The 13,973-nt window shown below is 46.6% G+C and overlaps 1 protein-coding gene across 1 annotated transcript in view; it reads right to left on the reverse strand.

Moving 5' to 3' along the window:
• The window catches only part of COL5A1 (collagen type V alpha 1 chain), a 108,205-nt gene that overhangs the window by 41,207 nt on the left and 53,025 nt on the right, over positions 1-13,973 (reverse strand). Inside the window, exons 18-25 of the mRNA XM_031057288.1 lie at positions 12,930-12,983; positions 12,404-12,457; positions 10,485-10,529; positions 7,647-7,700; positions 6,167-6,211; positions 5,129-5,182; positions 4,574-4,618; positions 2,600-2,653 (exon numbers count right to left, since the gene is read on the reverse strand). Coding sequence (XP_030913148.1) covers positions 2,600-2,653; positions 4,574-4,618; positions 5,129-5,182; positions 6,167-6,211; positions 7,647-7,700; positions 10,485-10,529; positions 12,404-12,457; positions 12,930-12,983 — 405 coding nt within the window. The remainder of the gene's footprint in view (positions 1-2,599; positions 2,654-4,573; positions 4,619-5,128; positions 5,183-6,166; positions 6,212-7,646; positions 7,701-10,484; positions 10,530-12,403; positions 12,458-12,929; positions 12,984-13,973) is intronic.

A 13,973-nucleotide genomic window follows, 5' to 3' on the forward strand; every position in this document is an offset into this window, starting at 1 on the left:
AAGCAGCCCAGGGATTTTGATCAGACAGATAAAATCCTGGTGGCAGGAAACTCGTGAAGGTCACAAAGATGCCCAGACTGGTCAGAGCCCCTCGTTAAGCTCCTAATTCCTGGAGAGATCCCATGAGAAGTGCTCAGCTAACCTGCATCCCTGCTAGCCAGAGGCTGGCCAGCATCCCTCTTGGCATTTAACGCTGAAAAATTCAGCATCCCAGAGTTCCCAGCATGTTCTCATCACCAGCCTTTAGGGGCCTTTGGTGCGGTGGCAGGCAGGGAAAATCAAAGTGTGAATTGCCCCGGGTGGAGCTGGGAGGGTCAGGGAGAAATGGGGAATGCAGGAAAGTGGTTTTGGGTGGTAATGCTGTATTAATTCTCTTAAGTAGTGTGTTAAATGTAGCTTTAGGTTATAAGAAAAGTTAAAATAGAAACTGTGCTATGTAGGGTACTTTTTTAAAGAAAGGACTCGCAGTGAGATAGCAGCCACAGGACACCTGAACCTTTAGAGAAAGAGAATTTATCGCTCCATTATCAGAAGAAATGAACTTCTTCCTGCCTCGAAGGTGCTGTTAGGATTCAGAGGAAGAAGTTGACACTCACCAGACAGAATCCTGTGTTTGAATGGAATTTATGCATCATGTATGAGATGTATGGATATGCAACAGGTTATTGCTTTTAAGGGTTAATCCTCTGTTAGCATGGGTCCTTTTTTGGGCTCGTGCTGCCCAGAAAAAGGCACCCAGACTGTCTGTAACTCTTTGTTTCTATTGTCTCATATTGTCCTAATTCAAATTGTCCAAATTATTATTACTCTAATTGTATTAATATTTTTATAACCATATTATTCCTATTACACTTTTAACATTTTAAAAACAAGTGACTGGCGTTTTTCACATTTGGCAACATCTGCAATATCGGTGACCCCTGGAAGGGCACTCACTGCACACCTGGGTTTGTTAAGGATGATGGGAGCACACCCAGCTGCTCTAAAGCCATTCTGCACTCTCTGGTGTCTCCACTGAACTCTCTCCTTTAAATCCACAATTTTCTACCCGTACAACAAAGAAAATGATGAGCATTTTCCATCATCAGTTTCAGAAGGGAATGGCAGACAAGCCAGACTCCCTGAGTTTAATAAAGGAACAAAATGACAGCTGTCACTCCTCCGTCAGCAAAACGGGGGAGAAAAATCTCAGCTTGTTCTGTGATTTTAATGGCACCAACAGCACCAGGGCACAAAGGATCCCTAAAACCACTCCTGCCTTCAGCTCCAGGATGAACCCGCAGCAGCATTTCCAAAGCTCTGCTCCACCCTGCACTAAACCATCCCCATTTTCACTGTGCCCATCTCCCTGGTGCTCCTGAGATCACAAACTGAGGAGCAGCTCTCCCAGAGAGGCCCTCAGGGATTTTTAGGGATTTTCCAAGACAGATTTCTAGAAATAAAACCATAAAACCCTTTTTGTCCTTGCAAAGAGCAACCCAAGCCCACCTGTGGGAAAGGTCCCTGCCCATGCACGGCCACTCCGCAGCTCCTCCACAGCCTCCAGGCTGCTTAAAAATAGAATTTCTCCAGCAGAAGCTCCCCGGAGGCTGCTGCAGGAATTTCACATCAAAACCTACAGATTTAGAGATGTTCTGGGCTTTGCTGGAGCTGCTCTGTTGACTCAGCTAACAATTGTACGGATGTTCCAAGTGCCCTCTGTAGGAATGACAATCCCAGGGTGGGAAATGCAATTTTTCTTTCCTTTTTTTTTTTTATTTCTTTTTTTTTTTGCTCCTCGGGCCGTGCTCTGCATTTGCAGAATGAAACAATTTTTGCAGGTTTTTTTTTTCCATTCTTAAATGAATGTCTCTCTGAGATGGGTAACAATGAGATGGGGTTGAAAGGCTTGGTGATTTCTTTTTGTTTTGAGACTGATTTCGACAGCGAGGAGCAAACGATGTTTCAAGTGGGGTTAGAGAGGGGGAAGCTGCGAGAATGGAACATTGACAGGGAATTTCCAGCTGCTCTTATCACCCCTGTGAAACCCAGGGGGGGCTGGGATGGGAATCAACACCCCCAGGGTCCATCCCTGCCTCTGGGATGGGAATAAACACCCACAGAACACAGGGCAGGAGCAAGAAGAGGGGAAAGAGAGCCCTGAAGGGATGGTGAGAAGTAACCAGGGTGAGCAGAGTTGTGATGGGGCTTCCCAAACTGACCCCAGCCTCCAAGGAGGGTGAGCTGACCTTGCAGGATGTTTTTTCCATATCAAAAGGTTTTTTTCCATATTAAACTTTTTTTTCATATTAAACTTTTTTTTCATATTAAACTTTTTTTTCTCCATATCAAACTGTCTTTTCTTCCATATTAAACCCCATCTCCATTCTAAACTCCCTTTTATTTCCGTTTTAAAGTGCCTTTATTTCCATTTTAATAAAGTGCTCTTTATTTCCATTTTCAAGTGCCTTTATCCCAACCAAAAAAGCTTTTCTTGCTTTTACCCTTCCCATTCTCCCTCTTTGGAGCTGTGAGGGGCTCAGATCCCAGCCTGGGCTCCCATTTCCAAGCCCAGGGTGGGGAGAAGCCCCAGGAGGAAGAGGAGGAGAGCAGCACTTACCGGGGGCCCATCAGCACCAGGCATGCCAGGGAGACCAGGTTTGCCCAGAGGGCCCTAAAACCAAACAGAAAATCAATCAGAGCCTCCAGAGCATCAGAGGATGGGCATTTCCAGCCACATTTCCTGCTTTTCTCAGCTGTGGGAGGCTGCAGAGGTGGAAAAGCTGCCACAGGTTGGAGGGAAATCTGATTATTTCTGTGTTGCAGCATCCTGGGACACCTGACAGGCAGCAATGGATGCAGCAATGGGAGCTTCAGACTGCACAAAAACTGCCAAAAACCCAGGATGCTGCACAGCTGGGTGAGGACAAGGTGAGGATACCAAACTCTGGGCTCACAGGACCAAGAAATGCCCATTTTTGGGTGAAAAATGGCAAAGGAGAGGAGCTGCCCCAGCTGACTGCTCTAACACCACCCAGGGAGCACCTTGCAATCAGCAGCTGCTGCTTTCTGCCACATCAGGAGGTGCCACTTGTCTGACAGAGCTGCCAGTGTGCTCCTTCCCAGGGGATCATTGATAATTCCACCCCAAACAAGCAGGAGGGGACACACAGGGACACACACACAGCGTCCCTGCTCTGTGGGAGCTGAGAAAGTCCTAAATGACCCCTCTGACGGAAAAACTTCTCCTCCTTTAAACCCTGCTGGTCCCAGAGTCCTTGGAGGAAACTTTTCCTCATTTAAATTCTGGAAGTTCTAGAGTTTTTGGGGGAAAGTTTTCTCTCTTTAAATCCTGCTGGTCCCAGAGCCTTTGGGGGAAATTTTTCCTCATTTAAATCCTGCTGGTTTCAGAGTTCTTGAAGGAAACTTTTCCTCATTTAAATTCTGGAAGTTCTAGAGTTTTTGGGGGAAAGTTTTCCCTCTTTAAATCCTGCTGGTCCCAGAGCTCTTGGGGGAAATTTTCCTCCTTTAAACCCTGCTGGTCCCAGAGTTCTTGGAGGAAACTTTTCCTCATTCAAATTCTGGAAGTTCTAGAGTTCTTGGGGGAAACTTTTCCCCCTTTAAATCCTGCTGGTTCCAGAGTTCTTGAAGGAAACTTTTCCCCCTTTAAATCCTACGGGTTCCAGAGCCTTTGGGGGAAATTTTTCCTCATTTAAATCCTGCTGGTTCCAGAGCTCTTGGGGGAAATTTTCCTCCTTTAAATCTTTCTGATCCCAGAGCTCTTGGAGGAAACTTTTCTTCCTTTAAACTCTTCTGGTTCCACAGCTCTTGGGATAAAGCTCTCCCCCTTTAAACCCTGATGGTTCCAGAGCTCTTGAGGGAAATTTTCCTCCTTTGAACGCTGCTGGTCTCAAGAGCTTTTGGAAGAAAGTTCTCCCCCTATAAATCCTGCTGGTCCCAGAGCTCTTGGGGGAAATTTCTGCTTTAAATTCTGCAAGTTCTAGAGTTCTTGGAGGAAACTTTTCTTCCTTTAAACTCTTCTGGTTCCACAGCTCTTGGGATAAAGTTCTCCCCTTTAAACCCTGCTGATCTCAGAGCTCTTGGGGTAAAGTTCTCCCCTTTTAAACCCTGTTGGTTCCAGAGCTCTGGGGGAAATTTTTCTCCTTTAAATCCTGCTGATCCCAGAGCTTTTGGGGTAAATTCACCCCCTTTAAACCCTGGTCCAAGGCCAGCATCAGTCCCACGTTTACAGCCAGGAAATCAGAGGCAGAGGGAAGGGATGCATGGGCTGTCCCCATTATTATCCCCCTCAGACTCCCAAAACCCACAAAAAAATCAATTTTCAATCATCTCCTCATGTTTTACCATAGGCTGCCTTCAAAACGTTTCTCCTCAGAGGGGAAATGAATGCAAATATGATGAATTAGAGGTAAACTGAGCTGGCCTGAGCTCTCCTCTGTCTGGAATGAGAGCATTAGACTTTCATGGCCACGGCTGCAAACAGATGTTGCGCATGGGGCAAAGGAGCAGCTGAAGGAGCAAAATGCAAATCCATGGCTGAGGGAGGAAAACCCAGAGCTGAATTTCAACTCACTTTCTCTCCTGGGGGACCGATGGCGCCTTGTGGACCTGGAAGACCCTGTGAAAAACCACAAAAAAAATCAAAATTAAGGTCGTTAAGGAGCGAGTTATTCCTTCCAAATGCATCTTGGCTGTGCGTTATTTTAGTGCATTATTTCCCCTGCTCCATTCATTCCCAAAATGTCTTGTGGGGGGCAATAAAATGTCTGGAGAGCTGCAGGGGCTGTGGGCAGGCAGGCTCAGGCCAGGAGGGAAACAGGGATGCTCTGAGGAGCAGGATCCCCTGAGAGCCATGGGAAAAGCCTGGAGATGTGCATTGTCCACCAGGAACTGCACAGGGGCGTGTTAAACATCCCACAGGATGGGATTTGGCCACCTGGAGCTGCTCTGGCTGTGCCACAGCCAGGTGAGAGCTGGGGGATGCCACTCTGGGAGGGTTTGCAGGAAGATTTTTGGACTGGAAATGTTTCCTCAAGCCAAATCTCTCCAAATGCTGCTTCCCCCCTTTCTGGTGCTGAATTCTCTCCCCGCTTTTCTCCCAGCTGTGGAGAAGGAGATTTGTTCTTACCTGAGCCCCTGGGTTCCCCTGCTGTCCTGGGGGCCCTGGCTCGCCCTGAGGGCCCTGTGGGGAGACAAGGGCAGGTGGGAAAGGTGAGATGGAAGCACAATCCCTGTGTCCCTGTATTCGCACTGCTGGATACACCTGAGCTGGATCCACACCCTCCCACAGCTCCCTGAGCCCTCTCTGACCTTCCAAGAGCTCCTGGAACAGCTTTTCCCACTGGGAAAGGGAAGGGGGAAATGATTTCCAGGCACATTCACTCCTCCCCAAGGATTTCCAGCCCAAAGGAGCTGAGCAAGGCTCTAACTCCTCCTGGTCTGTGTTGCCATGATATTTTCTGAAAAATCCCTTTGCCAGGATTTTTCTCCTGAGAAGCTGAGAAGCCTCAGAGGAAAAGAAAAACAATAATTATCTGTGGAATGCGACAGGTGCATCTTTGGTTGGTCCATGTTGGTTGTTTCTAATTAATGGCCAATCACAGTCCAGCTGGCTCAGACTCTCTGAGAGTCACAAGATTTTGTTATCATTCCTTTCTATTCCTTGCTAACCTTCTGGTGAAATCCTTTCTTCTATTCTTTTAGTATAGTTAAAATATAATTTTCTTTTAATATGAATCATAAAATAATAAATCAGCCTTCTGAAACATGGAGTCAAGAATCTCATCTCTTCCCTCGTCCTGTGAACACCACCACAGGTCTGCATTTATTCTCCAGGGAATCCATCCCATCCCATCCCATCCCATCCCATCCCATCCCGGTTTTTTCCCCTCTCAGTTCAATGTCTCTATTTTGATATTCATTAGCTCAGCACTCATCTCGAGGAAAATGTTTCATCTTTCATAAGGAAATAATGTGTCATTCCATCAGAAATTACAATAAATTAACATCCATTTGCTGCAGGAAGATGTTCCTGGTGCTTTTCATGGGCTTTGATAGGAATCTAGACCAGGCTAAAAAGCAATTAGCAAATGTAATCTAAGAGAATTTTGCATTTTGCCCTATAGAAAACCTGAGCTGACTGTAGAAATTTGCAGGGAGGACTTACCACATTCCCTTTGGGGCCTGTTTGTCCATCCATGCCAGCCACACCCTTTGAAAGGATTTAAAAAACACAGCAGTGAGAAAACATCACATTATTTCACACCTCAAAAGCAGGGAAATTGCCATAAAATAATAAAAAAATCAAGAATTCCTTTGGACCAGGTGAAAAGGGAACGATTTCCTAAAGGTGTTTGGTAAAGCAGCCAATTCCATGAATCCAGGTGAATTTCTGAAGTCATTTGGTTGAACCTGCCTGGGAGGAACAGGCAGCACCAGGCGGAGGCAATCCTGGCTGGAGTGGCAAAGGAAAAGAGGGAAAATCCCTGACAGAGCTGTGCCAGAACAAAATTCACCTGGAAGTGCCACTCCCTGAGCACCTTCACTGAGAGGGGAACATGGAGATGCCCCCCTGGCACCAGTTCAGAATCATGGGATTGTTCAGGTTGGAAAACAGCTCTAAAATCACCAAAAATCATCAAACCCAACATCAACCCAGCCCCAGCACCCAGGTGCCACATCCACGTGGGCTTTGAGCCCTTCCAGGGATGGGGACTCCACCAAACCCTGGGCATTGCTTGACAACTCCTTCCAGGAAGAAATTTTCTCCCCTGGCACAATTTTCCTCTCATCCTGTCTCTTTTTACTGGGGAAAAGAGTCTGATCTCCCTCCCCACAACCTCCTGCCTGTTGTGGAGAATGAGATTTCCCCGAGCCTCCTTTTCTCCAGGATGATCTTTTATCCTGTGGGATAAAATCCCATCCGTGGGAGATGAGACACTTTGTGAGCAAACCTGGAATCCTCATTAAACCCCAGCAGCACCAGGAGCTCACAGCAAAGTTCTTCACATCCCAGGAGGGCTGAGAGGCCACAAAATGTTCCCCATTAAGCACTGACCCCCTGAGCTTTGGGGTTGGGGTTTTAAGGTTTGGGATTCCAATGAGCAGCAGAGATTTAGGGACAGCCCCTGCATCAGCACTTCCAGGGATGAGATCTGCTGAATTAAATCCTACATGTTTTGGACTGGAATATGAAGGAATTGTTTCAGATGAAGCACTGACCCCTTGAGTTTTGGGGTTGGGTTTTTAAGCTCTGGGATTTCAGAGCAGAAATTATTTAGGGACAGCCCCTGCATCAGCACTTCCAGGGATGAGATCTGCTGGATCAAATCCCACATGCTCTGGCCTGGAATATGAAGGAGCTGCTTCAGAGCCCTGGGGCAGCAGTTAATAGCAAAGGCACTGCGTTAATAACTCCCATTCCTCCCCTCCAGCCTGAGCAAGGAGTTCATATTTACTCAGGTGGGGCAAATCTGCCCTGCACGGACGTGACACCACTGAGGATGGGGACAAGGCAGAGCCACCAGCTCCTTTTGGGACTCCACTGCTTTCCACTGCCCAGATGTGGCCAATCCTGCAGCTGGAGGGTGTGCTGGGGTGGCTGGGGTTGGGTTTTTGTCTGGAAGGCTCTGGAGCAGGGAACTCACCGGGGGCCCTGGGGGTCCTGGGGGTCCCTTGGGGCCCAGAAGTCCTCGGGGTCCCTGTGGGGGGAAAAACAGGGTTAGGATTCCCATGTGAGGGTGAGCATCACGCTGGACATGGACACAGCAGGGTTTGGAAGGACCTTGCAGGTGCTGCAACAGCTTCCCTGAGTTACAAAATGGGAGAGAAATCCTGTGAGTACAGACCCTTCCGTAAATAAATAAATTTTTATATATATCTATATTCATGTTTATTTATACCTATATAATTCATACTTATATTTATATTTATTTGTATCTATAGAATTTATATTTATATTTATATTTATATTTATATTTATATTGAAGACTAAAATTGAGTTTATCAGGGACTAGAAAGGCCTGAGGATCCTTCAGAATTGCTGCTGATGTTTAGAAAAGTGGATTTTGCCACCAGGCAAGGGGTTGTAGACACACCTCAGGGCAGGTGAGCCAACAGCCACAAGATCTGACACCAAACTGAATGGCAAGGCAGGGTGGGAATGGGGTTTAGGCAAATCAGAGCTCCTCAGATAAACCAGAAGCAGCAAAAGCCACACTCTTTGCAGCCAAGTCATTCCAGCTGGGAATTCAGGAAGGATGACCTGAGAACACCAATGGATCATCCCAAAAATCCCTCCAGACTGAGGTTTTACCACGGACAACACACACAGCTCAGCAAGGCTGGCAAGGTTTCCATAAATGTACATTTTTAAAGGCTCTGGGTCCTCCAGCATGAGGATTTCTGCTCCCCTGGTGTTTCCCTTCCATCCCTGCCTCTCTCACCAGATCTAAGCTGGCACTGCTGAATTTGGTGGCATGGGAGCAGCACATGGAATAAGGAAAACAGGGCAGGAGAATTGGAATTGCTGCCAATCGTTGGAAATCCCAGCCCAGCCCCTCCTGGAGCCCTCAGGGGGTTTGGAGTGGAAGGAAAGGGATGGGAGCACTCACTGAGAGCTCACTTTGAATCCCAGCCCCTTCCACATTGAGGGGAACTCTGGGGTTTGGATGGATGGAGCTCCTTCCCTGCCATGGAGGGAAGAAAATCCTCCCTGATGGATGGGCAGCTTTATCTGCCTGCCCAAATATTCCACAGCCTCCTTTTTATGATGCAGAGAGGGCCGAGGAATTAAAACGAGGGCTGAGCAATGAAAATGCAATGTTGCAGGGTGGAGTAGGAGCCATGAATGAAATGTCTTGGCTTGGAGGTCGTGGGGATTCAGATCCTGCAAAAAAAAAAATAATTGCAGTTTCCAGCAAAAATGGATGAGTCCAAGGGTCCATCCCAGCCACTGGAGACCTCCTGGGTAAAGCCCTGCATGGACCCAGAGCAGAAACTCCACTGGTGAGGGCAACTGGAAGGAAATGGAGCAGGATGAAGGGAAACCCATTTTGAAGTCCCACCACTTCTTTCAGCCACATTTGGAATGACTTTCTTTTAGCTGAGGGCAGAGAGGACAAACCCCCAGGTTTGGAGTGTGTGTATTTACAGCAAAATTGTAAATTTACAGCAAAATTCCCTGTAATGCCACTGAATCCTTCATCCTGGCCATCCCAGAGATTTTTCACTCGTGCTGCTGAAATAAAAATAAATTTCCCTGCGTGTGTTACCCTCATTTAGCTCCTCTGTTGTTGCTGTGTTACCTGAGCACTTAAATGCTTTTAAGAAGTTAATAAACCATAAGTTATTGCTTGGACATGTGCTAAGGAGATAGCTGAGTTGATTAATCTTCCCCAGAAGTTAATCAGACATCTTGTCTATAATTTAGTTCCAGCGAGTCTGTAAATGCCAACCCTCCCCTCTCTCCCATGAACTGTGCCCAGCAATTCCCATCAATTAATCTCAGGCTACCATGCACAACAAAATCAGGGGTTTTGAAAGAAATGGTAGACAATGTTCTTTTCACAACAAAGGAAATGCATTCAGGATGAAATCAGCAGCCACACAGAAATCTGCAGCCAGCCACGAGCAGTTTGCATTGCCAATAAAGTGAGAAAAACTCGGTATTAGGGGGAAAATGCCTTTTCAGAGTATTTCACTGACAGCCTCTCTGTTTGTTTTTTTTAGTGGGATTCTCCTTGAAAGCATTTCTGTGGCTTGGTCCAAAGGATTTGTCCAAGCCCAGTGAGATCTCCTCCATCCTTTGTGAGACCAGGAATTGCAGCTCCTCCTTCAGCTCCTCTGCAGCACGTGGGCTCCAAACACTGACAAAATGCAGATTTAGGAGGTTCTGTGCACTGGCAGCAGGATATTGACCCCACAGAAGTCAGATAGAAAAGTTTCCCTGAGCTCAATCCTGCCAGGATTTCATCCTGAGGTTTATCAGGAGTCACTGACACTGGTGACAATGATGAAGATGCCACTGCCTTGAGATAAAACTCTTTTCTCACTGGAATTTCCTATGAACACTCATAAAAAGAAGTATTTTACATCTATTTCCCACACCTAATTTCTACCCCAGCCTGATTACCTCAATCCCAAAGCAGAGAGAAGGATACAGGCAGGAAAAATATGACATTAATCTAAGTTTTATATTTAGAGTTATGATTTTTTTCTGAGCAAGCAATGAGATTTTTCTTCATTAAAAAAAACCACAACCCAATCAAACAAACAAACAAAAACTCCCACCTTTGTGGGAGTGAGATTAAGTGAAAATTATGAATGAAAATAAACAAAGAGTTGTTGCACCACAGCCACTCTCAAATTGTTCATGTGGAACTTCAAGCTGATCCCTGCAGGATCTCAGGGCAAAGCTGCCCCATGAGAGCCCTAAAAATGCCTTTTCCACCCCAAATCCATGGAAAGGGGAGTGGGATACTCACAGGTTCTCCAGGGAGACCTCGGGGTCCAACTTCTCCATCATCTCCCTGGGCAGCAGCAGAGGCACGGAGAGAAGCAGCAAGAGACAGAAAAAAATCCACATTTAATTCAGTTTTGTCCTTTTTTAATACTATTCCCACAGAAAAGCAGTTTCTCTGCAGGACTGACAGGGTTTCCATGCCTAAGGAAGCCTGAAGACTAAAATTGAGTTTATCAGGGACTAGAAAGGCCTGAGGATCCTTCAGAATTGCTGCTGATGTTTAGAAAAGTGGATTTTGCCACCAGGCAAGGGGTTGTAGACACACCTCAGGGCAGGTGAGCCAACAGCCACAAGATCTGACACCAAACTGAATGGCAAGGCAGGGTGGGAATGGGGTTTAGGCAAATCAGAGCTCCTCAGATAAACCAGAAGCAGCAAAAGCCACACTCTTTGCAGCCAAGTCATTCCAGCTGGGAATTCAGGAAGGATGGCCTGAGAACACCAATGGATCATCCCAAAAATCCCTCCAGACTGAGGTTTTACCATGGAAAACCCACACAGCTCAGGAAGGCTGGCAAGGTTTCCATAAATGTACATTTTTAAAGGCTCTGGGTCCTCCAGCATGAGGATTTCTGCTCTCCTGGTATTTCCCTTCCATCCCTGCCTCTCTCACCAGATCTAAGCTGGCACTGCTGAGTTTGGTGGCATGGGAGCAGCACATGGAATAAGGAAAACAGGGCAGGAGAATTGGAATTGCTGCCAATCGTTGGAAATCCCAGCCCAGCCCCACCTGGAGCCCTCAGGGGGTTTGGAGTGGAAGGAAAGGGATGGGAGCACTCACTGAGAGCTCACTTTGAATCCCAGCCCCTTCCACAATGAGGGGAACTCTGGGATTTGGATGGATGGAGCTCCTTCCCTGCCATGGAGGGAAGAAAATCCTCCCTGATGGATGGGCAGCTTTATCTGCCTGCCCAAATATTCCACAGCCTCCTTTTTATGATGCAGAGAGGGCCGAGGAATTAAAACGCAATGTTGCAGGGTTACTGGAATAGGAGCATCACGTGGAATAAGGAAAACGTGGCAGGAGAATTTCCCCTCTCCTCTGCCATATCTGCTGGGTCCAAAATGATCAAATGGTGCTTCCCCTGGGTTATTTTGCACCCCAAACCTGAGGCTCCCCCTTAGGAAACCAACCCTTTGGAAACCTCCTCCAGTGCTCCAATCCCTGCTCTGCTCCCATCCTTCCCTCCTGGAATTGTTTCCTTTTCCCTTTGGGATTCTGACTCTCCTCCTTCCCCCTCCAGCTTTGCTCTGCTCAGCCTCAGAGCATTTCACAGCCACCATTAATTTACCCTCCCCAGGCTGTGCAGAGTGATTCTCTGAGCTTTGCAGGGACACCAAGAGCCCAAAGTGGGAATGAAACACCATGGGAGGGGATGAGAGCTGGGAAATCCACACTGGCTCCTCAGGTTGAACCACACACCAGCATTTTTAAGCTCTCCCCTTAAACCAGAGCCGGGATCACTTAGTCTGGGCTTTGCTAAACACCTTCTGTTGGTGGCTGAAGGAGAAGTGAACAATTCAATCTTTGATTCCTGCCTCTGTCTGGAATTTCTGCTCCCCAAATCTCACTGCAATCCTCTGGATTTCGGAAATCCAGAAGCCATCATTTCCTCTGGATTTCAGAAATTCAGAAGCCATCCTTTGCTCACTGTGAGCAATAATTTACTCTCTGTGCTATTTTCTTTTCCCTTTTAACAAAACCCTGACTTTCCTGACCAGATCTTTAAAGCCAAATTCTCCTTTTCATTTCAGTTCTCATCTCCCTGTCCTGCATCCCTCCCAGGGAAGGCTCAGGGACAGGGAGCTCCTGCCTGATGCTGCATCTGCTCCTTGCTCCCAGGTTTTCCTTAGGAATTCCCAATGCCCAGGCACACTTACCCTCTCCCCATCCTCTCCAGGAGCCCCTGGGGGGCCGTGGGGACCTGGCTCTCCCTGCAAAAAAAAGGCAGAAAATGCTTCAGAGGAGGTGCAAACACTCTGGCACTGGAAACCACCAGGGAATGGGGATGAAGCAAGGCATGGATTTGATTTTTCTGTCTGTGCTGGAGGTCCCTGTGCCCTCAGAGCTGCCTCTGTCTCTGCTCCAGGGAGGGGAGGGACACCCAGCCTGCCAAAATAACCACTTTCCCCCATTTTTTTAATAATAAATTGTAATTTCAAGCAATTTCCACCCCATCCAACAAGCAGGTTTTGCCTCTTGATTTGGTTTTTCAGGCTGCATTGCATTAAGGTGATTTTTTTCCCTCCCCATCCCAATTTGGAGCAGCCCCAGAAGGATCCTGCAGAGGGATTTTGCAGCTCCATGGGATGTGAGGGCGCTGTGACATCCCACAGGCCCTTTCATCCTCTCCTGTGCTTCATCCCAGCCTCCTCCTCCTCCTCCCAGAAATGGAAGAACACTCACCCTGTTTCCCTTCTCACCAGGCAAACCAGCCAAGCCATCAAAGCCTCGGTCACCCTGAAAGCAAAACCAGTTAAAAACACATTTTAAACCCATTTCAAACCATTTCAAACACATTTCCAGCTGTATTTGAGCACCCTTCGTGTTTATTTCCTTTCTGTGGCAAGGAGGGATGGATTTTCTCCCTCAGGCTTTCAGCCTTCACCTTCCATCAGACCAGGGATGATCTCAAAGTTATGGATTAAAACAAAGGAAAAAAAAAAAACCCAACAAAAAACCACCTCCAAGTCTGTAGTGGTTTTGGTTTGTTAATTTGAGATTTTGTTAATTTTGAGATTTTTTTGGATGGTGTATTAATGAGTGTGGTGGGTTTTAGTGTTGGTTAATTATTAGTGTATTTATTTTTTGTTGTGAGGTAGGATTAGGAGAAAGGTAAAGTAGTTTTGAAACTTTAAAAGGGTATAAAGAAAAAATTATTAACAGTGACTAAAAGAGAGCGAGCGTAATGAAAATTAGGATAAAATTAGGGTAAAAGTTCATATTATCTCATGTAAAAACTACCACATTGTCATTTGGAGCTAAACTCTTCCCTCTTCCCCCAGCTGAAATGCTTTTCCATGTGGATTTCCAGCACTGCAGCTTCTTTCCTGCTTGATAATTCCATCAGATTGCAGCAGAATAAAGGGATTTTGTCTCCAATAAAAAAAAATTATAGTGGGGATTAAAATTCCTCACCACGCCTCCATTTCCTCACCTGTGTAAGAGGTGGTTTTTGGTGGTTCTGCTCTAGAGGCTTCCCAGCCACTTGCTCTGTTTGTTTTTTGTAATTGGGATTCTGGAGTATTTGTTCTACAACTGCAGCATATTTCATCCAGCAGTTTAAAAAAGTGGCATTAAAAAAGAAAAAACAAAAACAGGAAAAGAAAAGGGAAAAATCGCTATTCTGCCTTCCAGGAGTGTGTTTAGCTTCCCTCCCTTAACCTCCATGTTCCATGAAGACTTCTTGTCTTCACAGGAGCCTCTGGACCAGCTCAGAACCTCATCCAG

The sequence above is a fragment of the Geospiza fortis genome, unplaced genomic scaffold (genome assembly GCF_000277835.1).
Source record: "Geospiza fortis unplaced genomic scaffold, GeoFor_1.0 scaffold27, whole genome shotgun sequence".
NCBI lineage: Eukaryota > Metazoa > Chordata > Aves > Passeriformes > Thraupidae > Geospiza > Geospiza fortis.